The 27,415-nt window shown below is 39.7% G+C and overlaps 1 protein-coding gene across 8 annotated transcripts in view; it reads right to left on the reverse strand.

Moving 5' to 3' along the window:
* The window catches only part of LOC140199502 (solute carrier family 66 member 2), an 83,831-nt gene that overhangs the window by 24,124 nt on the left and 32,292 nt on the right, over positions 1-27,415 (reverse strand). For 3 of the 8 annotated variants that reach the window (XM_072261723.1, XM_072261700.1, XM_072261708.1), the window contains 2 exons: positions 13,410-13,626; positions 2,080-6,826 (listed from right to left, as the gene is read on the reverse strand). In XM_072261723.1, the coding sequence (XP_072117824.1) occupies positions 6,619-6,826; positions 13,410-13,626 (425 nt within the window). In that variant the 3' untranslated portion in view covers positions 2,080-6,618. Of the gene's footprint in view, positions 1-304; positions 465-1,783; positions 6,827-13,409; positions 13,627-27,415 lie in introns of those variants that run through there. The other 5 variants (XR_011886434.1, XR_011886435.1, XM_072261732.1 and 2 more) reach the window with 5 other exon arrangements.

Genomic DNA, 27,415 nt, shown 5'->3' on the forward strand with positions numbered 1-27,415 from the left:
GTGATTCCATTGTTTCTATTTACTATGAATGCCCACAAGAAAATGTATCTCAGGGTAGTATCTGGTGACCTATATTCACTTCAATAATAAATATACTTTGAACCTTGACTTTTATTTCTAATAAATTCCTTTGCAATTACACCTTGGAACTACAAGGCTTAAATTCTAATTGTTAAGTTGACTTTACAGAAAGGTGGACCTATGAGGTGGAGGTTAGGATCAGATGAACTTAATTGAAGTATTTAACTTACTTTGAAATAATACCAAGAGGGACAAGCCCAAATCGGGTGTTAATCTTGCTTACCTTAAGATGGCTTATAATTGTTCTCCAGGATATGAGAGGTTCTTTCAGATTCAGCCTTTTGCATCTGCAAGGTATGACCAGACCTTCAGCCTTCCAAAGTAGGCACTCCACTAGCCGCAAGTCCAACCACATAGGTCACAGGCATCCAAGATTAATATGTCTGGTGGGGGATGCTCACTTTTTAGTTGCTTTAATGGGTTAACAAATGAGTCACTTAGTTTAAAAACAGTAAAATAGCTGGTATTTAGCATTTTAACTATTCAGAATCTTCAATTTTATTCGTACTTAGTCTGGATATTTATTAAGACACAGATTCTAAAACCTTTATACTCAAATATAATCAAAAGCTCCCAGAGCACTGGAAAATATCAAATAACAAGCACAACCTTTAAGGGAGTGTGGCAAATTGCTCTGTAGGAATCTGGACATCAAATGACACAGATATTTGCATGCAATTAACTCTAGTTGTTGCAGGCAGAGGCAAATTGAGCAAACCCCTTTGGAGTTTTATAGATTGAGGGCAAATTACGTCACATTTCCCAAAATATAACTACCTAATCTTGGCAGAAATTGCCTACGACTCTATTTTTTAAATTGGCTTTCAGCCACCGATTCAACTAGAGTTCTAAAAAATACTTCATGGTTATGGTTGTTTTCTGGAAGAATCAAAGTGATTTTTAAGACAATATTTATTTCACTGGGAGGCCTAGCTGTAAAAGATCAACAGAGCTGCTAACAGGCCAATGGTCTTCAGAATGCATAATTACCATTTAAATGTGAAGATGGATTCTACTTCCACCACCCTACGTGGCAGCAGGTTTCAGATCTGTACCACTCTGTGTGGGGGCGGGGGAGGGGGGGAGAATAACACCTCCACTTATTATCACCACTACTCCTTCTATCAACTACCTTCAACTTATGTCCCCTGGTTTCTGACACCTGAAAGTGAACTGGGATCTTTCCATTGTCTCTATCCACACTGTCCAATAAATATCCCTTCAGCTTCCTCTTGTTCTGAAGAAACCCCTACTTGAAACTCTCCTCACAGTTTACCTGCCTTTAATCTGATGACTGAGTCATTTTTTTTTAAAAAAAGAATGTAACCTCAAGTTACTCTATCTTTTAAAAGCACTTATTCTCAGTCAGGCTTTAAATTGTGTAATTTTTCCCCTACTACCTTTATCAAGACCAGTGCAACCTTAATTGGAAATTTAAAATGCTCATGAAACCTTTATTTCAACAATTCACAGGATGCTGGAAGAACTGAGCAAGTCATGCAGCATCTGTGGAGGGAAATGGACAGTCGACATTTTAGGTCAAGACTCTTCATCCCATCCAGATGAAGGGTCTTGACAAAAACAATAACTGTCCATTTCCCTCAACAGCTGCTGCTTGATTCACTGGGTTCCTTCAGCATCTTGTGTGTCACTCCAGATTTCAGTATCTGCAGTCCTGTGCCTTTAGCCATTGCTATTTGCAGGCTCTAATATGCTTTTAAATGAAATTTCAAGGAGGTGCTTTTGTTCAAACAAAAATCAATAACTTGCATTATTGTGTTAACTGAACAAACCAAAAATAACTCAATTGGTATCTAATCCAATTTTAGAGTACTTGCATTCAAGTGACTTCAATCAATTACAAAGGGTTTGCTTTGGGGATACAGTATTTAAAATGCCCTCACCCCCACAAAAAAAAGCTTAAACTTGCAGATTTGTAATCAGGATGCAATTTAAGATTTGAATGCAGCCAGTGTTACAAAGGGTTGGCAATTTAATGAATTAACTTCAGAATGCTCTGAGAAAACCAAATATGAAATCACATTTTTCACTTAAAAATTTCTTTGAAAAATAAAAAAAAACAGCAGTTCCTAAGTTTTCAAGCCTATATTTAGCACAACAAACAATTGCATGTCAAAGTTTGCATAAACAGAAGTTGCTCATTAGCAGAAGGTATGCATGTTGATTTGGGCATTTTCAAAGTATTGATGATTGTTTCCAGTTTGTCATTGTACAGTATCTTTCTTTATTCAAATTGTCACATTTTGGTTTGAGACAGAGTTCTGACTGGATATTTTAGGAAAAAGTGAATCAAGTCTGGACTTTCACAGAGAATGAAAAGTTAATGCACAAATTACCACATTCTCCTCCTTCTTATGTGGCTGAAGACTTCTAATGACATCTTCAAAAAGTATAGCACATTTACATCAGAGAACATATCCATAAAACTGTGCCACCATTAATCATCAAAATCTATGATTCATTGCTTGAGTAATCAGTCTGGACTGTCCTAGACTTGTTAACGGTAACAGACAAGAGCATCATCTGTAAGGCATACTCCTATGCAAGAGGAAAATCAAAATTAACATGTATTTTAATGCAACATATCCCATGAACAGAATCACTCTTGACAATATGGAAATTAATAGTAATATAGTATATATTTGTAATTTATATTTGTGGTTACTTACATGATAAATATAACATTAGAAATGTGTGCTCTAATCTATGATTTAATTGGAAGGACATAATTGCATTCATCACAATCTATTCTCAGTTCCAAATACTTTTATTTAAGTTTTAGTTTAATGCATGAATACAGAGTCTCTAATGAATGCACTTCAAGTTTTGTCATGTTTTCTCGTTTCATTCAGTAATCTTATATGTAATACATCAAAGCACCTACATACAATGCTGATCGGCAGCACAGGCTAAGGCTGGCTGTGTTGTGCAACATTCTTGTGCCAGTTCAGTCCAGTCCTTTCACCTGGTTCCTTTATACAATGAACAAATCTTTTACTTTTTTGGTAGATTTGACATAATACAAGATGTTAATTATTCAAATACTTATAAACACACATTAAATGCTAAAATGATGTAAACCTACTCAACGTAACCGGTAAGAACAAAAAATGAAAAAGTTTAAACATTTCATGACCAGTCAAGAAGTGCGAGATCCAAATGTACCCATTTGACTTATGCCCCACTGTAAATACTTTCCTACCGTTTAGCAGAAAACCAAATAGATAAGAAAACATTATGTAAACATAATTGAGATTATTGCACCTAATATCAGGAATCAAGTTTAGGAATACCTCTATTTTTCAACGTGCACTAGTAATGGTATTTCATACTCTAGGAATACAGATAGAGATTTTAAGATTCCCGCAAGCAAAGTATAAATCCCATTGTATGTATTTAATAAATATCAAAATATTAAGCAAGCTAATGATAAGATGGTGTGACTTTCCTTTGAGTTTGCAGAAGTTCACACTAAAATTATAAACAGGTATAGGAACTTGTCTAAAAGCTAGCAGTTACAATGGATGATGCCAGACAAGATCAGCCTCTTTTTTTTTGCTTGCTAATTGAGAACAGAAGGCTATATCTTGTACTGTGGCCATATGCTGGCTACAAACTGCACAAATGGCTGGATTAGGCCGGTGTAAGTGTTTACATGGTGACTGTAGAGTTTGGGTTATAAAGGTAGGCAAGGTTTACTCAGAACACCAGTATGAAAAACTGCGCAAACTGGTTTCAGCAGAATAAATGTTTTGTTACTAAATCTTTAGAGCAGCTAATAGAAGAACAAATATGGCACAAATATGGAACTGTTCTTGATTTTGAAAAGTATTTTAAGAAAATATTTTAGAAAATTTAAATATTTTATAACTAGATTAGAAAGGCCAGCATTTAGCAGGCCCCTAGGTTTTGAATATACATGCTGCAGTATGAACACAGACAACTTGGCTTAAAATGTTCCTCTTTAAATTTGTAAGGTCACTTAGGCCCAAAGCAAACAATGACAACCAGCAACCTGTTGTAGAGCAAATGTTATCCAGTGACAAAGTTTTAGCAGAAATTCAGTAAATAGCTCCCAAGCAAAATTAAGAAAGTGGATTGTAAATCTTATTACCATCACTGGGGGAAGTGGTAAAGGAGCCTAAAGACTCATACTCAACAATTCAGGAACACCTTCTCTTTCTCCAACAGCTTTCTAAACAGTCCATAAACTCATTAACACTACCTCTTTATCCCTTTTTTATATATACTAATTATTTTTGTAATTTTATAGCAATTTTGATTTTGCACTATACTGCAGCCACAAAAAAACAAATTTTATGTCATCTAAATCAGTGATAACCTGATTCTGAAATTGTTAAGAACCTTTCAAGGTACAACTCTCATTTGTTGCTCTACACAGCCAAAGGTAGGTCACCCAGTGGAACAGTTCTGTCACAGCTTTACTCACCTATTTACAAAACTAGGTGAAATTGCTTCCAGCCATTGTAAGTTAGCTGGTAACAGTTTAACTTCAGTCTGAGAGAATACAATTTCACAGACTGCTAGAATCCTGTGAATGCCAAATAACTAATTGTAACACTATTGCTCACACAAAAAAATGATCAGATCTCAGTTCAACAGTTTAAGAATATGACTGTAAGGACTGTAATATCATACTTCCATTAAGGGGTTGGAATTCATTGGTACCAAGTTCTTTAATGAAGTATTCTGCAAAGAAGATTTAATTTTATTCAGCTGTTAATGTAATCATACGAACTTTTCTTTGTAGGAAATGGATTGGATTAGTCAACTATATTAAAAGTGGTAAAACCTGGCCTCTGGCTCCAATGGCTGTCTCAGAGTGCTGAGTATGAAGGAATCACCATGGCGTGGGGAAAGCAGATGATAGTACCAGGACATTCCCCAAGTAGGAAGACAGAAAATATTGAGTTAGTCTTTTGATATGAAGAACAGCACAGGAAGCATCCAAAATGGATTATAGTTGAAATTCCTACATATAAATGCTTATTTATTTAAGCAAATCCACTGCAAAAAAACGTAGGCAGATTTAAGCACCAATGAGAGCATTGAGAAGTGGGGCAGATGAAAGGCAAACTAGATCTGTGTTTAAGAATGATTGCTACACCACCATGCAAAATTGATGCGTGAAGATAACATGCCAATAAATCTACAGGAAAGGGTAAAAATAGAGTCAGCATTTGGAGATCATTGAAAGAGTAAATGTCATCAATTTTGTTAAAAAGAACTCTCACTTCCATTACTATTTTTACCAAAGATGAAAAGTGACTACAATTAACTTACTTCATTGCTGAGTATGGAGTATATCTGACAAAATATTTTCTTTTACTTTTTGCTCTTCTCCTGTGATCGTCTATCATTCATGATAGAGCAAATATCTTAGTTTCTCTTGTCTTTAGCAAACGCTGTACCAACACTTTTCACTCTGAGAGGCCCTCAGAATTCGCCCTGGATAAGCATCTGGTGTGAAGTCTGGTGGGGATCCGAAGCACTAAATTAATGTCCAAACTTTCTCTTCCACTCCAGTGTGCCCAGTACCAACGGCAACATCACTGAGGCATCCAATCATCAACAAATTAAGTTGGCTCCCAGTTCCCCACGATACCTCTGAAAGCTGTTGCGGATCCAGTTTTAACTAGTTACTGATAAAATTACTCGGATCACTTGAACAAAGTAGTGTGGAAATGGATTCTGTGTCTTCCAAATATAAAACAGATTTCTTTTAAATTTGTCTCCTTGTGGCTTTTTGAGAAGAAAGTGGAAATGGTGGTCATAATAACATATAATAATGAATCAAGATTCATGTTTAAAAGTGGGTGCTTAGTGCAAAATTCTTTGGATATGTGTAAAGGATTTAACAAAAACTGTTTTTGTTAGATGATCAAAACACAATCACATTGCAAGATGTACGAAACACCAGTGGGGGGAGGGGGGGGGAATCCCAGAAAACAAAAATGTTCCAAAATGGTACATATGGTAAGGCAACACACATAAAAGTTGCTGGTGAACGCAGCAGGCCAGGCAGCATCTTTAGGAAGAGGTACAGTCGACGTTTTGGGCCAAGACCTCCCCCTCCCACTTTCAAATCTCTTACTAGCTCTTCTTTCAGTTAGTCCTGACGAAGGATCTCGGCTTGAAACGTCGAATGTACCTCTTCCTAAAGATGCTACCTGGCCTGCTGCATTCACCAGCAACTTTTATGTGTGTTGCCTGAAATTCCAGCATCTGCATATTTCCTCGTGTTTACATATGATAAGGCATTTAGATAAACCAAGTGAAAGACAATGGTGAATTAAACATAATAGAATATATAAATAATCAAAGACATACTGACAATAGTTTAACTGTGTAACTTTTTTTTCTTGAAAGAAACTTTGAGATCCTTCCAGAATCCTGAGAGCCAACATTATATTATTGGCACTGGTTCAATTTTGAGGGCTTTGCTGTCCCTTGCAGGACATGATCATTTGGTGTTCCTGTTGAATAACGTTGCAGCTAAAGTGCCTTAGTGCTCGTGGAAGGGACGGTGTGAGAAGATGGTTTCTGAGGGTAACGGTCATAGTAGTAAGCTTGAAAGAGGATAGTAATATCGACACAAACTTGGAGCAATCCACATATCCAGAACTGGAAAGGTGCCTGGTTCAGAATGAAGTAAGCAGTCTTGAAAGTGTCGCCACTTGTCCACATCAACACCATTGTGATACTTCATGGGGAGTAAGAACATTGAAAATTACTAATCATTCATTTACAAGACTTGGGTAAACTCAAATTTTTACAGGATAAACTGTATTGCTGTAAAATATATACACTGCCTGCTTCACTACCTGGAAGACTGATTAGTTGCTACCTGCTGGTTTTACCACCACAGAGCTCCGCAAAAGAAATAAGTGTTTGCATTTACCAGACCTTTTATTTCACTTACATTGACTAATTGAGTTCTGCTTAATACTTAAGAAGAATAAAAGTTAAAAGTTGGGAAGAACACATAATCTGCTGTGGCAATCTTGCCATTGGATTAAATCCCCTCCTGCACAGAGATCACACAAAATGTTCACCTTCCTGTAAAGGGAACCTTGTATAGTTAAAAGTGCTATCTTTTGGATAAAATATTAAAGCAAAATACTGCTTATGTTCTCAGGTGAATAGAAAAGAGCCTAGGGCAATATACTGAAGAGAAGCAGGGGAGGTATTTGTCATCGTTCAACTAAGATTATGAAAAGCAGACAGGTGGGACCTTATCTTAACAACTGTGGGAGCTTGCTGTGGAAAAATTTTCTACATTATAATAAGCAATTTGTTGGTGGGAAAATGTTTAGGAAAATGAAAGTCACTAAATAAATGTACATCTTTCCCCTTCCCTCAAACACAACAAACTAGGACAAGAACCATTTTACACTTGCATCATCCTGTCTCAGCCCAAACCTCACCTCAGCATTGTCCACAGCACTTCTTTGAATTTTTGGCTGAAGGCACCAAAAACAGTAGCAGCACTGGTCTCCCGGATGACTACATCTGCAGGAAGTGCACTCAACTTCAGCTCCTGACTGACAAGGTCAAGGAACTGGAGCTGGAGCTGGATGCACTCAGGATGGTCTGAGAGGCTGAAAATTTCACAGATGAGTCTTTTACTGAGGTGGTCACACCCAGACTGAAGGCTTCAGATAGTAGGTAGTTGAATATCAGGCGAAGGGGAGTAGGCAGTCGGTGCAGGGTTCCCCTGCAGACATTCCTCTCAGCAACAAGTATTCCCCTTTCAATACAGCTTTGGTGGGGGGGGGGGGGGGGTAGAAATGATCTATCAGGGCACAGCAACAGCAGCCAGGCCAGTACCACTGCGGCTGGCTCTGAGGCAAAGCAGGGAAGGGTAAAGTGAAGCTGAGTAGCAGTGATAGGAGACTTGCTAGTTAGGGGGATAGACAGGAGATTCTGTGGCCACAAAAGAGAACCCAGAATGGTGTGTTGTCTCACGGACGCTAGGGCCAGGATGTCTCAGAGCAGCAGCAGAAGATGATTCTCAAGAAGAAGGGTTAATAGCCAGAGGTTATGGTGCACATTGGTAGCAATGGCATCAGAATAAAGGGGAAAGAGGTCCTATGCAGTTAGTACAGGGAGTTAGGGAAAAGGCTGAAGAACAGGACCTCCAAAGTGGCAATCTCTGGATTACTCACAGTGCCATGTGCTAGTCAGGGCAGGAATATGATAATGGTACAGATGAAAGAGTAGGTAGAGGGGTTAGGGTAGCATTGATGGTAAAAAAAAAATGTAAACAGATAACATAGGATCGGAAGATGCAGAATCCTTCTGGTTAGTGTTAAGGAACTGCAAGGATAAAAAGACTCTGATGGGCCCTGAACAGTAGCCCAGATGTGGGATATAAATATCAACAAAAATAGAAAAGGCATACAATGAGGGCTATGTTACCATAGTCACGGGGAATTTCAATATGCAGGCATATTGGGAAAATCAATTTGGTGCTGGATCCCAAGACAGGGAAGTTGTAGAATGCCTATAATGTGGCTTGTTACAGCAGCTTGTGATTGAGCCCACTAAGGGAAAGGTAATTCTGGATTGGGTGTTGTGTAATGAACCAGATATGATTAGGGAGCTTAAGGTAAAGAACCCTTCTGAGGAAATGATCATAATATGATAGAATTCACTCTGCAGTTTGAGAGAGAGAAAAGATGTATCAGTATTGCAGAGTAAAGGGAATTACAGAGGCATGAGAGAGAAGCTGGCCAAATTTGATTGGAAGGGAACATTAGCAGGGATGACAGAGGAACAGCAACGGCTGGAGTTTCTGGTGGCATATTGGAAGGCGCAGGATAGATACATGCCAAACATGAAGTAGTATTCTGGAAGGAGGATGAGGTAACTGTGCATGACCTCAGAAGTCAGAGTCAGCATAAAAGCAAAAGAGAGAGCATATAATATAGTAAAAATCAGTGGGAAGTTAGAGGATTAGAAAACTTCTAAAAAGCAACTGAAGGCAAAGAAAAAACATAAGGAAAGAAAAGATGAAATACAAAGGTAAGCTAACCAAAAGCATCAAAAAGGATTCAAAGGTTCAAAGTGCATTTATTATCAATGTATAAATTATACAGCCTTGAGTATTGTTTACTTACAGGCAGTTGCAAAACAAGGAACCCAGAAGAACCCACTTAAAAAAACATAAGACCAACCCCCCGAGAAAGAGGGGGAAAAAAAACACAAAACAACTCATGCAAACAATTGAAGCGAGCAACAACAACAGCATTCCGAGCCAAACTGAGTCCTTCGATCCAAATCCCGCGAGCACCACAGAGTAGGCCTGCATTCATACGTATTAGCGGGACAAATCACCACAAAGTTCGCAGACGTGAAGCAGGGCAGCTGGGGGCACTCTCGCAGCCCTAGTGTCACGGAGAAAGGAGCCCTCAGACTATCCGGGCCGGTGCTTAAATTGTCTGAACCGCACACTAGGACCTGGCCTCACCATGGCAATTCACTTCGGGCCTCGATTTTGCTGCCATTACCAAAAGTTTTTTTTATCAGATATATAAAGAGGAAAAGAGGCGAGAGTGGATATTGGATCACTGGAAAATTATGCTAGGAAGGTAGTAATGGGGGGGACAAGGAAATGGTAGACGAACAGAGTAAGTATTTTGCATCAGGCTTCACTGTGGAAATTGGAATTATTTGAGAAAATGATAGAAAAGGTAGACAAAGAAAAATCAGCGGATTTTTTTAACTTGGATTTTCAAAAGGCCTTTGATAAGGTGCTGCACATGAGGCTAATAAACAACTTAGGACTCCATGGTATTACAGGAAAGATACTAGCATGAACCGAAGATAGGTGATACAGTGGCATAGTTTTAGCAGTGGATGCAACCCAGGTTCAATTCTCACAGCTGCCTACAAGGAGTTTGTACATTTTTCTCTTAACTGCATTGGTTTCCTATGGGTGCTTTGGTTTCCTCCCACATACCAAACATATACGGGTTCGTAGGCTAATTGGTCAAGCAGATATAATTGGGAAGCGCTGACTTGTTAGGCCCCAAGGGACTGTTGCTGTACCTCTAAACAAAAGTGAGAAAATGAGTAGATTGGCCAACTGCCAGAAGGCAGAGTGGGAATAAAGAGGATTTTTTCTGGTTGGCTGCTGCTAACTAGCGGTGTTGCACAGGGATCAGAGTTGGGTCTGCTACTGTTCAGGTTATATGTTAATAACCTGGATGAATGAACTGATGGATTTGTGACAGGTTTGTATATGGTACCAAGATCGGTGGAGGAGTAGGTAGTATTAAGGAAACAGGGAGACTGCAGAAGAACTTAAACAGATTAGGAGAATGGGCAAAGAAATGCCAGATGGAATAGGTTGTAGGGAAGTGTATGGTCATGCAATTTCATAAAAGCAACAAAGGCATGAACTATTTTCTAAATAGAGGAGCTATTTCAGAAATGGGAGGTGCAAAGGGGCTGGGGAGACCTCGTGCAGGATTCCTAAAGGTTAACTCGCAGGTGAAAAGTAATAATGAGGATTTATAAGGCATTGGTCTGGCCATCTTTGATATTTTGATGAGCAGTTTTGGGCCACAAATCTAAGGAAGTATGTGCTGGCATTGGAGAGGGTCCAGAGGAGGTTTCTGAGAATGATCTTAGATTCTGAAAGAATGAGTGGGGGGGGGGGGGCAGGTGCTCCTCAATGAAACCTATTGAATATTGAAAGGAGTAGATAAGAGTGGACGTGGAGAGGATATTTTGAGTACTGGGGGAACTTAGGACCAGACAGTACAGCCTCAGAACAGATGAATGTTCCTTTAGAACAGAGATGAGGAGGAATCTCTTTAGCCAAGAGGTAGTGAATTAGAATTAATGCTGATAAATGTGAGGTGCTACACTTTGGTAGGACTAATCAAAATAGGACATACATGGTAAATGGTAGGGCATTGAAGAATGCAGTAGAACAAAGGAATCTAGGAATAATGCTGCATTGTTCCCTGAAGATGGAATCTCATGTGGATAGGGTGGTGAAGAAAGCTTTTGGTATGCTGGCCTTTATAAATCAGAGCATTGAGTATAGGAGTTGGGATGCAATGTTGAAATTGTACAAGGCATTGGTGAGGCCAAATCTGGAGTATTGTGTACAGTTTTGGTCACCAAATTGTAGGAAAGATGTCAACAAAACAGAGAGAGTACAGAGAAGGCTTACTAGAATGTTACCTGGGTTTCATCACTTAAGTTACAGAGAAAGGTTGAACAAGTTGGGTCTTTATTCTCTGGAACGTAGAAGGTTGAGGGGGGACTTGATAAAGGTATTTAAGATTATGAGAGGGATAGATAGAGTTGACATGGATAGGCTTTTTCCATTGAGAGTGGGGGAGATTCAAACAAGAGGACATGAGTTGAGAGTTAAAGGGCAAAAGTTTAGGGGTAACATGAGGGGGAACTTCTTTACTCAGAGACTGGTGGCTGCGTGGAATGAGCTTCCAGTATTAGTGGTTGAGGCAGGTTCGATGTTGTCGTTTAAAGTTAAATTGGATAGATATATGGACAGGAAAGGAATGGAAGGTTATGGGCTGAGTGCAGGTCAGTGGGACTAAGTGAGAGTAAGAGTTCGGCACGGACTAGAGGGCCGAGATGGCCTGTTTCTGTGCTGTAATTGTTACATGGTTATATGGTTATAATTCATTGCCACAGAACTCTGTGGAGGCCAATTCATTGGCTATATTTAAAGCGGAGGTTGACACATTCTTGATTAGTAAGGGTATCATAGGTTACGGGAAGAAGACAGAAGTATGGGGATGAAAGGGAAAATAAATCAGCCAAGATCAAATGGTGGAGCAGACTTGATGAGCCGAATGTCATAATTCTGCTCTTATGGTCAGCTCTTAATGAGTCAAGAAATCAAATGATTCTTTCATGTTCCCAACTTCGTGTGCCTAAAAAGAAAAGCTTGGTTTAAGTTAATGAGAGATATTTCAAGTAAAAGAAAGATATTTTGAGGGATGCAGTCACTTGATCTATTAGCAGCCTTGGTTTTAGGATGCTGCATTATTTATTACATCTTTAAATTTGCTTCTGTATATTGAGATCTCACATTTGCCACCTGAAATACTCAACCTCTAGTCCAGGACCAAAGCCATACAAAGCAAATGTGAGGGAGGGCAGAGATTAGGATGGTGACTAACAGCAACTCCTTTGCTTGCATCTTTGGAAACAGCTCTATTTCCATCTTTAATATCTCATTTTTTCCTTTTCAGAGTTCTTTTGAAGACCCCGACCTAAAGTTACACGCTGACTTCAGAAATAGGACCCGTTCTCAAGGCCTCACGACTGGCCGCTTTTTGAAATGTCAAAGACGCCACCTGGAAGACTAACATGCCTTCAGGATGCTGGATTTTCGTGGCTCTGGAGCCGGGCGGATTTGAGGTCAGTGCTGCCGCCTGATGTGTCGTGGGAGTACACGGAAGATTGAAAGCAGCGAGCTGGCTGCTGGCTGCATGCCCAGAGACCTGAGTTCTTTGACCACAGAGCTCAGAAGAAGCAACGCAAACGACTTTTAATACCATAAATCAGCGAGTTGATTTGCTATATCTCACCTCCCACTGTGAGACAGGGACATCTCTTTCTCCATTATTAGGGAGAGAGAGAGAGAGAGAGAGAGAGAGAGAGAGCCTGTGGTATGTCAAATTACTAGGTGAATGAGTGGTCTTTGGGGTACTGCAAGTCTGTGTCTTTATTGATGCTTTGCTGCATGCTTGAGTGCTCAGTGGAGGGTGCAGATGCTTTTTTGCTGGTGGGGACGGGGGGGGTCATCACTTTGCTGTAGCTTATGTGTGGGAAGGGGGAGGTGGGGGGCTTTGGGGTTCTAACATTTAACTGTCATTCATTCTTTGGGGCACTTCTCTGTTTTTGTGGATGTTTGCAGAGAAAAAGAATTTCAGGATGTATATTGTATACATTTTCCTGACATTAAATGTACCTATTGAAACCTACAATGTAAGCTGCCATTTTAGTGTAGCACTAAGTGCTACAGCTTTAGAGATGAAATCTATCAGCTGTGGTGTTAAATCAAGGCTTCATAGTTCAGGAAGATGCAAAAGAACAGAGAAGTCTTCCTGTGGCTTGACCAACATTTGGCTATCCACTACCGTTGGCTTCAACTGTCCTTCAATACCAACTTGCTACAGCTTGAATATGATTATGCTTTCTAGTCCTCTCAAAATGGTAATCAACAGGTTAAACATACAATTAAATACCTTGTTCTTCCCACAAAAATATTATCAGTATTACACAGGCCTTCTTACCTCATTCCTTCTGTGGATTTGTTCTCATAGTTACGATACAGCTGCGGAGTACCCAGCATGGCTTCAGTGAAGACAGCAAAGAAACCAAGCGTTTCCACAAAGAGCGAAGAATCAATAAGGAGGTAGGTTATATATGCAGCTACAACAGTGAAAACCAATACGCATTGGATATAATCAATAAATCTGCTCCACATCCAGAAGTACTGTAGATCAAAGTCTAAAGCAGAAACAAAAATATTAAGAGAAGTTCCTGACAAATTTCTAGGCTTTTATTAGTCCTAGATTATATCACAATGAATTAAACATTATAACATGTCACATTCATTTGCTATATGAGAAGACAATAGATTTAAACTGTATATCCTACTATATTCATTTTCCTGTTTACTGGAATAGCATTATCTATGCAATGATAAATGTGCTCCTGTTTCCACTTTCATATTTCTTCCTTTAATCACAGTACATAGGACACTAACATTTCTATCGGAATTGATAGTTTTTTTTTGAAAGAATCAGAATCAGCTTAAATATCACTGGCACATGTTGTGAAATTTGTTATTTTCAACAAGAAGAAAAAATACAATAGCTTATAAAATATATACATATATATACACACACACACACACACACACACACACGATTCCAGTTAACTAGGAACCATCAGGACCAGTACATTTTGGCTCAGTTAAGCAGCTGCCCAAATTATACAAAGTTTCATGGAAATAGATAAAAAGGTATATTTAAAAAAAGGCAAACTTCCATTTAATTGAGTAACAAATTATGTACTTAAATGAAATACACAAATTAGAATACTATCAATATTACTACAGCACTATAAAACTGTATTCGTTCATAATGGGTTACCAACGGAAGAATTCATAGAGTGTACACTGGCATAGTACTCAATTAGTAAACTATCCATTCTTAACCCCTTAAAGCAGAGGTTTAACGCTTTTTTTCCCCCATCAGTTCCTGACATATTTGAACACACAGTTCTGTGATCCGTTGCTTTCTTTGCACTGCATAGCGTTATGTGTTTGTAGCCAAGGGCGCTGTTTGGCGTGGCATGATTTAAAAAAAAAAGCCTGTTTCATCAGCATTGCAAATATCATCTGTCCTAAATTCTTGCTGTATGCTTTCTTGAATTTAATGTGGTGCCTACAATTCCATCGAGACACCCAACCAGCTGTTGCTTTAAAATCTTCATGACCCAGCTTCTTAGCTAGTACCTCTGACTTCGTTTTTTTAAATATTGGTCCAATGGCACTCACATCTTGTCCAGTTACAATAAAAAAAAAACATTGATTGGGGACCTCTTCAACATCTGCATCCGTACCTTCATGCTTTCATTTTTGGGATGTTCCCTGTTGTTCCTCACATTACGCCCATTCTTCCCACAGTTTACCTTGTTGACATATCAAGCGCACAATTGTCGATTTTGGCACTCCAGCCATCTCTACCAGCTGTTGATGGGTGGTGTTAGGCAAATGGGTTTTAATTTGGTCCAGTAGAATAATATTTTTGGATAGTGTCAAATATTTTCATGGCAACGGTCTCAAAAATTCTACTTAAAATCATATACATATATAAAAAAAATCACTGCTTGTTGAATTGGCGACCAATGGCTCAAATGGATACATAACACAAGCGTATGCAACTGTTCACTCTAAACAGTGCTTAGAGTGGACTAGAGTTTCTAATGGCCGCACAGATTCATGGGACTGATGGTCTCCCATGCTAATTAGCAAGAGTCTCAAATAAACAGAGGGAATTCCAGCTATTTTCTTGATTTGTTTTGGTTCTTTAAGAATTATTCCAAATAAGTGACTGCCTTGAATAACCAATGGCCCAATTAACCGGAACCCATGTATATAAAATTTTTTAAATTAAATTAAACTAGATTTATTTTTAAAATTTCAATTACAAATCCCAATGCCACCAGACCTCCACAAGAGTTCTTAATCTGACACTACATTTGCATGCTCAGCCAGAGATTACTAATGTACAGTACCAGTAATGTAGAAACTGGTCAGGGGAGGTCAGGGGAGTAATGAATTAAAAGTATTGTATATGGATGCACGGAGTATAAGAAATAAAGTGGATGGGCTTGAGGCACAGTTGGAAATTGGTAAATATGATGTTGTGGGAATAACAGAGACATAGCTTCAAGTGGACAGGGCCTGGGAAATGAATATTCAAGGATATACGTCCTATCGAAAGGACAGACTGATGGGCAGAGGGGGTGGGGTGGCTCTGTTGGTGAGGAATGATATTCAGTCCCTTGCGAGGGATGACATAGAATCAGGAGACGTAGAGTCAGTATGGATAGAATTGAGAAATTCTAAGGGTAGAAAGACCCTAATGGGAGTTATCTACAGGCCCCCAAACAGTAGTCTGGATGTAGGGTGTAAGTTGAATCAAGAGTTAAAATTGGCATGTCGCAAAAGTAATGCTACAGTTGTTATGGGGGACTTCAACAAGCAGGTAGACTGGAGGAATCAGGTTGGTACTGGACCCCAAGAAAGGGAGTTTGTGGAGTCCCTCCGAGATGGATTCTTAGAACAGCTTGTACTGGAGCCTACCAGATTCTAGATTTAGTGTTGTGCAATGAACCGGATTTGATCAGGGTCCTTGAGGTAAAGGAGCCATTAGGAAGTAGTGACCATAATATGATAAGTTTTAATCTACAATTTGAGAGGGAGAAGGGAAACTCAGGTGTCAGTATTACAGTTGAACAAAGGGAACTATGGTGCTATGAGGGAGGAGCTGGCCAAAGTTCAATGGAACAATAACCTAGCAGGGATGACAGTGGAACAGCAATGGCAAGTGTTTCTGGGAATAATGCGGAAGGTGCAGGATCAGTTTGTTCCAAAGAGGAAGAAAGATCCTAAGGGGAGTAAGGGGAGGCCATGGCTGACAAGGGAAGTAATGGACAGCATAAAAATAAAAGAGAAGAAGTATAACATAGCAAAGACAAGTGGGAAGCTGGAGGATTGCGAAACTTTTAAAGAGCAACAGAAGGTAACTAAAAGGGCAATACGCGGAGAAAAAATGAGGTACGAAGGTAAACTAGCCAAGGATATAAAGGAGGATAGTAAAAGCTTCTTTAGGTATGTGAAAAGGAAAAAAATAGTTAAGACCAAAATTGGGCCCTTGAAGACAGAAGCGGGTGAATTTATAATGGGGAACAAGGAAATGGCAGACGAGTTGAACAGGTACTTTGGATCTGGCTTCACTAGGGAAGACATAAACAATCTCCCAGATGTTATAGTGGCCAAAAGACCTAGGGTAATGGATGAACTGAAGGAAATTTATATTAGGCAGGAAATGGTCTTGGATAGGCTGTTGGGTCTGAAGGTTGATAAGTCCCCGGGACCTGATGGTCTGCATCCCAGGGTACTTAAGGAGCTGGCTTTAGAAATCGTGGACGCATTGGTAATCATTTTCCAATGTCCTATAGATTCAGGATCAGTTCCTCTGGATTGTAGGGTGGCTAATGTTGTCCCTCTCTTCAAGAAGGGAGGAAGAGAGAAAACAGGGAATTATAGACCGGTTAGCCTGACGTCCGTGGTGGGAAAGATGCTGCAGTCAATTATAAAAGATGAAATTACGACACATCTGGATAGTAGTAACAGGATTGGTCTGAGTCAGCATGGATTTACAAAGGGGAAATCGTGCTTGACTAATCTTCTGGAATTTTTTGAGGATGTAATTATGAGAATGGACAAGGGAGAGCCAGTGGATGTAGTGTACCTGGACTTTCAGAAAGCCTTTGATAAAGTCCCACATAGGAGATTAGTGGGCAAAATCAGGGCACATGGTATTGGGGGCAGAGTACTGACATGGATTGAAAATTGGCTGGCTGACAGAAAACTAAGAGTAGCGATTAACGTGTGGGGTACCGCAGGGTTCAGTGCTTGGACCGCAGCTGTTTACAATATATATTAATGATTTAGATGAGGGAATTGAAAGTAACATTAGCAAATTTGCCGATGACACAAAGCTGGGTGGCAGTGTGAAATGTGAGGAGGATGTTATGAGAATGCAGGGTGACTTGGACAGGCTGGGTGAGTGGGCAGATGCATGGCAGATGCAGTTTAATGTGGATAAATGTGAGGTTATCCACTTTGGTGGTAAGAACGGGAAGGCAGATTATTATCCAAATGGAGTCAAGTTAGGAAAAGGGGAAGCACAACGAGATCTAGGTGTTCTTGTACATCTGTCACTGAAAGCAAGTATGCAAGTACAGCAGGCAGTGAAAAAAGCTAATGGCATGCTGGCCTTCATAACAAGGGGAATTGAGTATAAGAGCAAAGAGGTCCTTCTGCAGCTGTACAGGGCCCTGGTGAGACCACACCTGGAGTACTGTGTGCAGTTTTGGTCTCCAAATTTGAGGAAGGACATTCTTGCTATTGAGGGAGTGCAGAGTAGGTTCACAAGGTTAATTCCTGGGATGGCGGGACTGTCATATGTCGAAAGATTGGAGCGACTGGGCTTGCATACACTGGAATTTAGAAGGCTGAGAGGGGATCTTATTGAAACATATAAGATTATTAAGGGATTGAACACGCTGCAGGCAGGAAGCATGTTCCCGCTGATGGGTGAGTCCAGAACCAGAGGCCACAGTTTAAGAATTAGGGTTAGGCCATTTAGAACGGAGTTGAGGAAAAACTTCTTCACCCAGAGAGTGGTGGATATATGGAATGCTCTGCCCCAGAAGGCTGTGGAGGCCAAGTCTCTGGATGCTTTCAAAAAGAGATGGATAGAGCTCTTAAAGATAGCGGAATCAAAGGTTATGGGGATAAGGCAGGAACTGGATACTGACAGAGGATGATCAGCCATGATCACAGTGAATGGCGGTGCTGGCTCGAAGGGCCGAATGGCCTACTCCTGCACCTATTGTCTATTGTCTAAATGTTAAAGCACTTCACTGATTTGAACCTAAGGAGATGTTGGGAAGTTAATAGCCACCTTAATCAACCGGGGCAAGCTTTAAGCAGGGTTGAAGGATAGAGGTTTAGAGCGAAACTCAAAGGTTAGAATCTACGCAGCCGAATGTAAAACAGTGAATGACAGGTGGAAAGTGGAGATGCATAGGGAGCTATTTCAGGAAGATAGCAAGTTATATTAAAAAAAACTGCTTTTAGCATTGAAAAGATTACAGACATGGAGCGAATCTGCTATTTTAAGTTCTTAAGCCGTTTTGAGAAGTTTAGATCAGCAAATATAGTGGTGATGAGGAGTGGGGTGAAATGGTGCAAACAGGAGATAAGCTTTAGAATTTTTGCACAAAGTGAAATCAGAAACAAAAAGTAGCTGGTTCCGCTTTCTATGTCTGCTCTTCATTCTAATAAATCTGTACATTTGCTTCAGAATAATGATCTTTTGTTTATGCTCCTGATGCAAGAATACATGTCAGAATATATCTATCTGTATCTATCCCCAAAATATCCTTTACATCTTAAATAATACCCCGCACTTTCAAATTTCAGGGAAGTGCACACCAAGTGTATAAAACCTTTTATAGTTAATCCCATGTCTGTAACCTTTACAATACCCAAACGCATTAAAAATGTGCTCTTCATCCTAACTATCCAGAATCAGGATTACTATCACTCACATACGTTTTTCATGAAATGGGTTGTTTTGTGGCACTAGTACAATGCAAGACATAAAAACTACTGTAGGTTACTAAAATAACCACAAGGTAATTATATATTGTTTGGTGATGACAGGAATTCAATATGGAAAATTGCTCATCACTAACGAGAACCTCTACTGGCCCAGCTGCATAAATATATTGGCTACAACAGCAGATCAAAGGACAAGGTTGTGCGGTTACTAACCCACTTTATAAAACCCCACAATCTTTTTGCAAGGCACAAGTCAGGAGTGTTTGTATATTCTCCACATTCCTCAACAAGCCCAATGGTAACAATCAATAAAACTGATCAACATACAGAAACAAAACAGTCTGCCTCATAGGCATCCCATCCACTACCCTAAACATTCCAGCCCTTTGGTACTATCAACAAAATGAACCTGCCCTCTACCATCAATGACAAGAGCAGCAAACACACTTGCAGGTCATCTATGGCATAAGATATCTTAAACTTGGAAACATATCCTGAAAGTCATAACCCAAAAGCACTGGGGGAGAAAAATAAATAAATCACCTTCATAAGGAGTATAATGGTGACTCAAGATGTGAGCTTACCATCAGCTTCAAGAACTGTTGAGTAGGAAATAAAATGGCCTTGTATGCAAAGCCCACATCCTTTAAAATGAATTTGAAAATATCCACAACAGTTCTCTTGCATCTTGTCATGTGGAACTGAACATTGATAGGATCTGACCAAGACTGACAAATATACCTTTATCTTTTATTATTGTACTTCAACCTTCCCAGTTAAAAGGTTACGTTTCACCTTTCAGAGCAGTTTTTGTATCCATGCCCAAGTTTGCAGTCGGCACTGTGCACAAAAACATTGCTCTTGGCCCAGAAATGTGCGCATGCACTGGTCGTGCATGCAGCCTGGTACAGCCGTTCCGATCTATTCTTTTACTTTCTTCTTCCTACTTTTTAATTTACATTATTTTTTTGTATTTTTTTCTCACTGTAACACGTCGAAGCTGCACCCTCTCTAATATGCTGATAGAGAGTGTTTTATTTGGGTTTTCTTTAGCGCTGGAAATGGTTACTTCCCGACACGCGGGACAGAAACAAGGTCGCATTGTGTATTCCACGGACCAGCAAATTCCAGTCGGCTTAGCGAACGGAGCGGCAGACACCCCTGCTGAAATCTGGAGGAAAACACACAGAGAGGGATCACAAAGCCGAGGAAAAAGGACCGGGTCAAGACAACAGAGACTTTTGGAGAAGAGGAGTTGGGTGAGTAATACCGTTCTGCCTGACAGGAAGTGCACCGAGAGTGGTAAGCGGCATGAAGGTGTGGGGTGCTTACTGATCTGGCTAACAACGGATGGTGCAATCCGGGGTATATTATGATCGAGGAACGTGTTTGCAGACTGGATATTGAACTTTTTACTGTTGGACCGGCCATTTTCCATTGTGATACAACACTTGGCGGCACAGGAGGTCATTCCTGCCTGTGGCCATCGAACGTGCAGCTCCTCCCGTGGAGGGTCAGAGACCCTGAGCCAATAGACTGGTCCTGGACTTATTTTCCAGCTGGCATAATTTTGCATTTTGTTGTTTGATTGTTGGGGTTTTTTGTATTGCTATATTTACGCTCTATTCTTGGTTGGTGTGGCTGTAACAAAACCAAATTTCCCTAGGGATTAATAAAGTATATCTATCTATCTATCTAGAAATTCTGCTGTGCATTGCTACACAAAGGGAACCAGACTGACTTGCTTCATTGTTGCCAAGGCCAACATATGGACCCTCACACAGGAATGATCTTTTTAGATTTTGAACTTGCCCCTCACAGGCGCACACCTAACTCAAAGCATACCCCATGTGAATACCTTTCAAACTCAATACTGGACCCAAGGATGCTTGACATCTTCAAAGCCCTGACATCAGAGTTAGGCATCATGGAAAAAGGCCCATTGGACCAACTCGTCCATGCCAATAAAGGTACGTATCTGATCTAATCCCATATCCCATTTGCCTGCATTTGACCCATGTACTCGTGAAAATGTCTTTTAAAGGCAATTGTACCTGGCTCTACAGTTTTCACTGGAAGCTCATTCCATGTACCCAACGCCCTGTGTATAACCTACATGGTCATGTCACTGATTCCACATTCCTTCACAAATGCTCAAATGCAGCCATCATTATCTTAATCTAATGCCAACAAGATCTGAACTTCCCTTGGCTTCCCTCAGTCACACCACAACCCGACCTGTCATTATCCAGTTCTCTCTTGTTACTCATTTTAATTTCACATGATCCCTGGGTTTTATGTGCAATAGAATAATGCTGGGAGGTGAGGAGGGGGGGTTGCACATATAATGCACAAACCCTGATGTCTCACCAGTTCACTGTATTTTTTTGTGGCTCAGAAAAAATTCTGTGCCCTAGGTTACTGTCATTAAGACAATATCCCAAACTATTCTTCTCTGATCCAGAGTCTAGTGAACTATGAATGCCTTTGCCATTCCCAATTTTTAACCTTCCACCTTACCCACGCAACTTATTAGAACCAATTTAAAGAAATATAAGTATTATTAGAAATATCTCCCCAACCAAGTACAATGTTGATTTCATTTTCAAACTGCAAAAGGTATATTGTTTACAAGTGACCTGCTGCCCTAATGTTTAAGGATATTGATAAATATATATATTTTTAAAAGATATACACTCTTGCCCATAACCTCAGTGTTAAACAGCAACCTCATCAGGAAGAAACTAAAGTAGAGTCAAACACTTAACCACAGGGAAAAGAAGACAGCTCTTAAAAGAAAATTCTTCAACATTAAACCCTTGATGTTACAATGGTAGTTTATGTCTGGGTTTATTTTTTTCCCAGCTTAAACAACAAACTGACTCTAAATAGATTTGCTGACAATGCTTCTGATTCTTTTCCCCTCATTACATAATTTTGGGTTTTACATGACTATCTGGGTCTTATCTAGGCAAGTTAAAAGTTACTGAGCAATATCCTGTCAGAAGTTCTCATAAGCAAAACTAATTAGAGAACTCTTAGTTTCTCGGTCTCATGTGTACCAATTATTCTTGGTAGTTTGTGCTACAGGCCAGCACCTAAACTATATTTAAAGCCTATTCTTCCCTTGACAGGGATACACATTTTCACGTGTTTTAAATAATAATTTTTTTTTTAAATCTTTATATCTATAGAGAAAAGTATTCTCCTTGATTGGGTCCCCATTGCAATACAAAATTTGATGAGCCAAATGATGTCTGAGTGTAACGAAATCTTGGTTCCACTCTGTAATAATTCTATAAACAAATAAAAAACATTTATTCCAATAAAGCTGTGAAAGTTTACATTTATATGCCTTATGCAAAGTAACAAAGTATGGTACATATCCAACAACCTACATGCTGCAAGTTCATGGCCTTCTGCTGATATAGCCCATCAATTTCAAGGTTTGACGTGTTTGTGTTCAGAGATGCTCGTCTGCACACCACTGGTACAACGCGAGTTACTGTTGCCTTCCTGTCAGCTGGAACAGGTTTGGACAATATCCTCTGACCTCTCTCATTAACAAGGCATTTTTGTCCACAAAATTGCCACTCACTGGATGTTTCTTCTGTTTTTGCACCATTTTCTGTAGACTCTAGAGCAGGGGTTCCCAGACACCTTGCTTAATGGCACAAAAATGATTGGGAACCCCTGCTCTCGAGACTCATGAGTGGAAATCCCAAGAGGTCCATGGTTTCTGAAATACTCAAACCACCTCATCTGGCACCAACATCATTCCACGATCAAAGTCACTTAGATCACATTTCTTCCCATTTTGATGTTTGGTCTGAACAACAACTGAACCTCTTGACCTTGTCTGTATGCTCTTAAGCATGGAGTTGCTGCCACATGATTGTTTGATTAGATGTTTGCATTGATGAGCAGGTATATATGCATGTACCTACTAAACTGGCCACTGAGCATTATTTTCTTTGCTTGGAGAGTGAAGAGTGAACAGCAGATGGACTAAACAGCACTTACAAAATAAAAACAAATTACATGTTATTTTTACAAAAAAAATTAAAATATCAATTTTAGTGCTAAATGGACAAAGTGTTCATAGCATTGCTAAACAGAATGATTAAGGTTTTGCATGTTGGTTCAAAAATTGAATGGTTGAAAGCATATAGCTGTTCTTGAACCCGGTACTGTGGGACTTTCAGCTTCTGTACCTCATGCATGATGGTGGCTGTGAGAAGATGGCACGATGATGAACGTTGCCTTCACAAGGCAGTGGTTCCTGTAGAGTCTACAAATGGTTGCGAGGAATGTGTCGCTGATACATTAGGCAGAGTTACTCTCTGCAGCTTATTAATTTGTATTTGTATTTATTTTATTTCATGCATCCAAGGGAGTAGAAATCTTTATATTGTGTCTCTGTCACAATGCACAAACAATAAAAGGGGGTAAATGTGGGAGGATATTGCCCGAACACCATGTTGTATACATAATTGTTTTGTATACACATATGTACATCAGGTCCAGTTCTTGCACATTTAAATTGCCATTCTAGACCATGATGCAACCAGTCAGGATACTTCGATCAGTACATCTGCAGAAGTTTGTTCAAGTGTTTAGTGGCCTGCTTTCCTTCTGATTGCATCTATGTACTGGTCCAAGGACAGGTCAACTGATATTTCGACACCCAGAATTTTAATGCTGCTGACTCTCTCCACCACTGATTCACCAAATGTAGACTGGTGCATGTTTGACTTCCTTCCCCTTCCTGAAGTGAACAGTCTCGGGCTCCCAGCTGGGTACAGGTATTGACTATAACCGGTGTTTCAAAGACAAACTCTGCCAGCTTCTTCAAGGATGATGTCTGAAGAAGATGGCAGAGTTTGTCATCGAAAAGTTGGTCATAATCAATACCTGTACCCAGTAGGAAGTCTGAGAAGAGTTTATTTATCATATATGCCAGGAAAAAATTAGATTCTTTTTCAATCCGTTCTTTAGTTTTGCTAACATTGAGTGAGAGGTGGTTTTTGTGGCACTCCTCATCCAGGTGACCTACCTCAATCCAGTGTGCTGACTCACCACCACCTGTGATCCTAGGGAAATTTGAAGATGGCATAAGCGCTGTGCTTAGTCACACAGCTATATGGGTATAGAGATTTGAGAGATGACTAAACACACAGTCTCGAGGTGCACCTATGTTGATGGTCAGTAAGATGTTACTAATCCTCACTAACTGAGACCTGCTGATTAGGAAATTATGTAGCCATTTGTAGAGGGAGGTACAGAGGCCCAGGTCCTGAAGCTTGACACTGAGTTTGGATGGGACAACTGTTTTGAACGCTGAGCTGTAGTCAATGAACAGCAGTCTGACTTACAAGTTCATATTGTCCAGGTGGGCCAAAGCAGAGTGAAGACCCAGAGAAAATGCATGCGTGGTTGACAAATTGGAGTGGATCCAGGTCATCTGAGGCAGGAGTTGATATGCACCATAACCAATCATTGTGGTTGATGTGTTATTGGATGGTAGTAATTGAGGCAAGTCACCATGCTCTTCTTCAGACTGAAACATAGATTCCTTTTTTGAAGCAGGTGAGGACCTCAGCAAGTGAGGTTGAATACATCTGTACTGATCTTTAGTGCTCAGCCAGGTGTGCCATCTGGACCAGATGCCTTTTATGAATTCACTCTTTTAAAGAATGCCTGGATGTGAGCTTCAGAAAGTAAGGTTACAGGACCATCCAGTGATGTGGAGGCTTGTATGGGTATATCATATTTCTCCCTGTCAAAGTGTGCATAAAAGGCACTGAGCTCATCCAGAAGTGAAGGGTCACTGCCACTTCGCCAGCCGACCTTATAGGAAGTAATATTGTACAAGACAATGTTCAATGGGTGAGGGACACAAAAAGGAGGGAGAGAGAGAGAGAACAAAAACTGCTAAGTGGCCCTTGAAACTAAACTTCTGAACGAAGTGAAAAAACAATATCCCATTTTCCTAAGATGCAAAATTTGACAAATGTACTAAAGCTGCAAATTAGAGATAGAACAATAAAAATACAAGAGTCTGTTAAAAAGTTAGCATGTACTGCACTAAAATATGCCACTGGGCCCAACAACTTTCCCAATTTGTTTGAACATTTTGTAGGATACATATGGTTGGACAAATTAGATCTATATAATAAATGAAAGAGTGCAAAACCAGTCACTTGGTGATATTTGTTCATAAATATTTGAAAGTGCCAAATCAAGTTGACATACAATTAATCAAGCACGTTAAATTGCCGGTGACTTAAGATATAACAAGATATCTAAGCCAGGAAATTAAAATAAACCTATCCTCATTTTCCTGTCCAATTCCTACAGCCCTAGACTCCTTAGTTAAACAAAAACCATTTATCGTACTCTTGAATTGTGTTGGCGCGTGGCCAAGTGGTTAAGGCGTCGGTCTAGTGATCTGAAGGTCGCTAGTTCAAGCCTCAGCTGAGGCAGCGTGTTGTGTCCTTGAGCAAGGCACTTAACCACACACTGCTCTGCGACGACACCGGTGCCAAGCTGTATCAGCCCTAGTGCCCTTCCCTTGGACAACATTGGCGGCATGGAGAGGGGAGACTTGCAGCATGGGCAACTGCTGGTCTTCCATACAACCTTGCCCAGGCCTGCGTCCTGGAAACCTTTCAAGGCACAAATCCATCATCTCATGAAACTAACAGATGCTTATTATTATTATACCCTTGAATATATTCAATGACTCAAAGTTCAAAGTACAATGTATACAACCTCAAGATTAGTCTCCTTATAGGCAGCCACAAACCCAATAGAACCTATTTTTAAAAAACCATCAAATACCCAATCTGCAGGGGGGGAAAAAACACAATTGTGCAAATAATAAAAATAAACAAATAACATTCAGAATTGAAGTTCACAAAAGTGATTCCCCAGCCATGAAGCCAGTCATTGCTGCAGCCTATAGGGTGCAGATACACTTGCACTTTTGGATCATTATCCCAGAGGAGGTGTACTCCACAATACAGAACAATCAAATCTATTTGAAAAGCAGCTTTGGAGCTTACCACATTACACCCACATAGAACACTGCTATTGCAATCTGCAGAACTGCAGCATGTCGACTTCAGTTAGGCACAGTCAGCTGTGTAATTTTATTAATATTTTTATAGATTCTAATGTCAATATTTCCACAAATTGGATTTGATTTAGTTTTTTGTCTTTGAAATATTTTAGCTTCTATCTTAATCATACTTATTTTCCATCTGTTCACTGATTCTGTACATTAAACTAGTATTGAGTCTATAAAGCAAACTTAGTTTTTTTTTGGAAATCAAAAGCAAAGCTTGCACTCTCACTAGGAAGCAACACAAAATCTTTTATTTATTGCTCTGTGAAATAGATAATTTAATTAATAATTGCTTTATTTCTTTCTGGAACATTGAGAGAATTTGTCAATGGGATTGGCTGTTCCACCTATATGAAGTCATGACCGCTACTGCATGCCAACAGTCCCCTTGAATTGATTGTGCCTGACCACAACCTCAAATTGGAAAACAAGATTTTGCTACAGTGAACACTAGATTTTTGCAGGAAGCCAAGAATCCAGCAGTAACATCATTGCTTTGGTGCTAGGTGCACATTCAAGCCCAAAGCTTCTTGTACAAATTTCACTAATTTAACGTCTATTCTCTGCAACAACATTACCAAGATTAGCATCTGCTTTGACTGGCCCCAACCAGATCTCCCAGAGTTATAGGGATGACACTCCTTTCAAGCAGGTAACCATCTGAAGTACAAATCCTTCTACAGTCTCCAAATCATTGCCACACACCGACCAAATTTTGCTTTGTGCTTTTGATGACAATGAACCTGGAATCCAATTATGCAGTAATATCATAGGACACCTTCATTAATTCTCACTGAGATAAAGTTTGAATTAACACTATTGATGTTAATATGCTTAATCCTTACTGATTTCTTGTGCAAACTGTTTCTCTCTAATATATTTCTCTCCCTGTCTAGGCTAGTGATGCTAATTCAATTTTTTTTTAAATAATTGTGGGTTTTGGGTTTTTCTTTAAATTGATTTCCCTAGATCGGAGCATCACTGTTAAATGAAGGACATTGCTCATTGAACTTGAATGGAAATGGATTACCAGGCCACTTCCGAGTCAACCAGATAGATGTGACCTGTATATACACAGGTCCAACTGGCTAATGATGCTACATTCTCTTCCTGGAAGGACATTAATGAACCACATGTGTTTCAGACAGTCCAATAGTTCCGTCATTGTGACTATTGACTTTTATTGTAAGTATCATACACAATTCAAGCATTTTGTTATGACTGCTGTCATATTCCACTGTTTT

The sequence above is a fragment of the Mobula birostris genome, chromosome 1, assembly GCF_030028105.1.
Source record: "Mobula birostris isolate sMobBir1 chromosome 1, sMobBir1.hap1, whole genome shotgun sequence".
Classification (NCBI taxonomy): Eukaryota; Metazoa; Chordata; class Chondrichthyes; order Myliobatiformes; family Myliobatidae; genus Mobula; species Mobula birostris.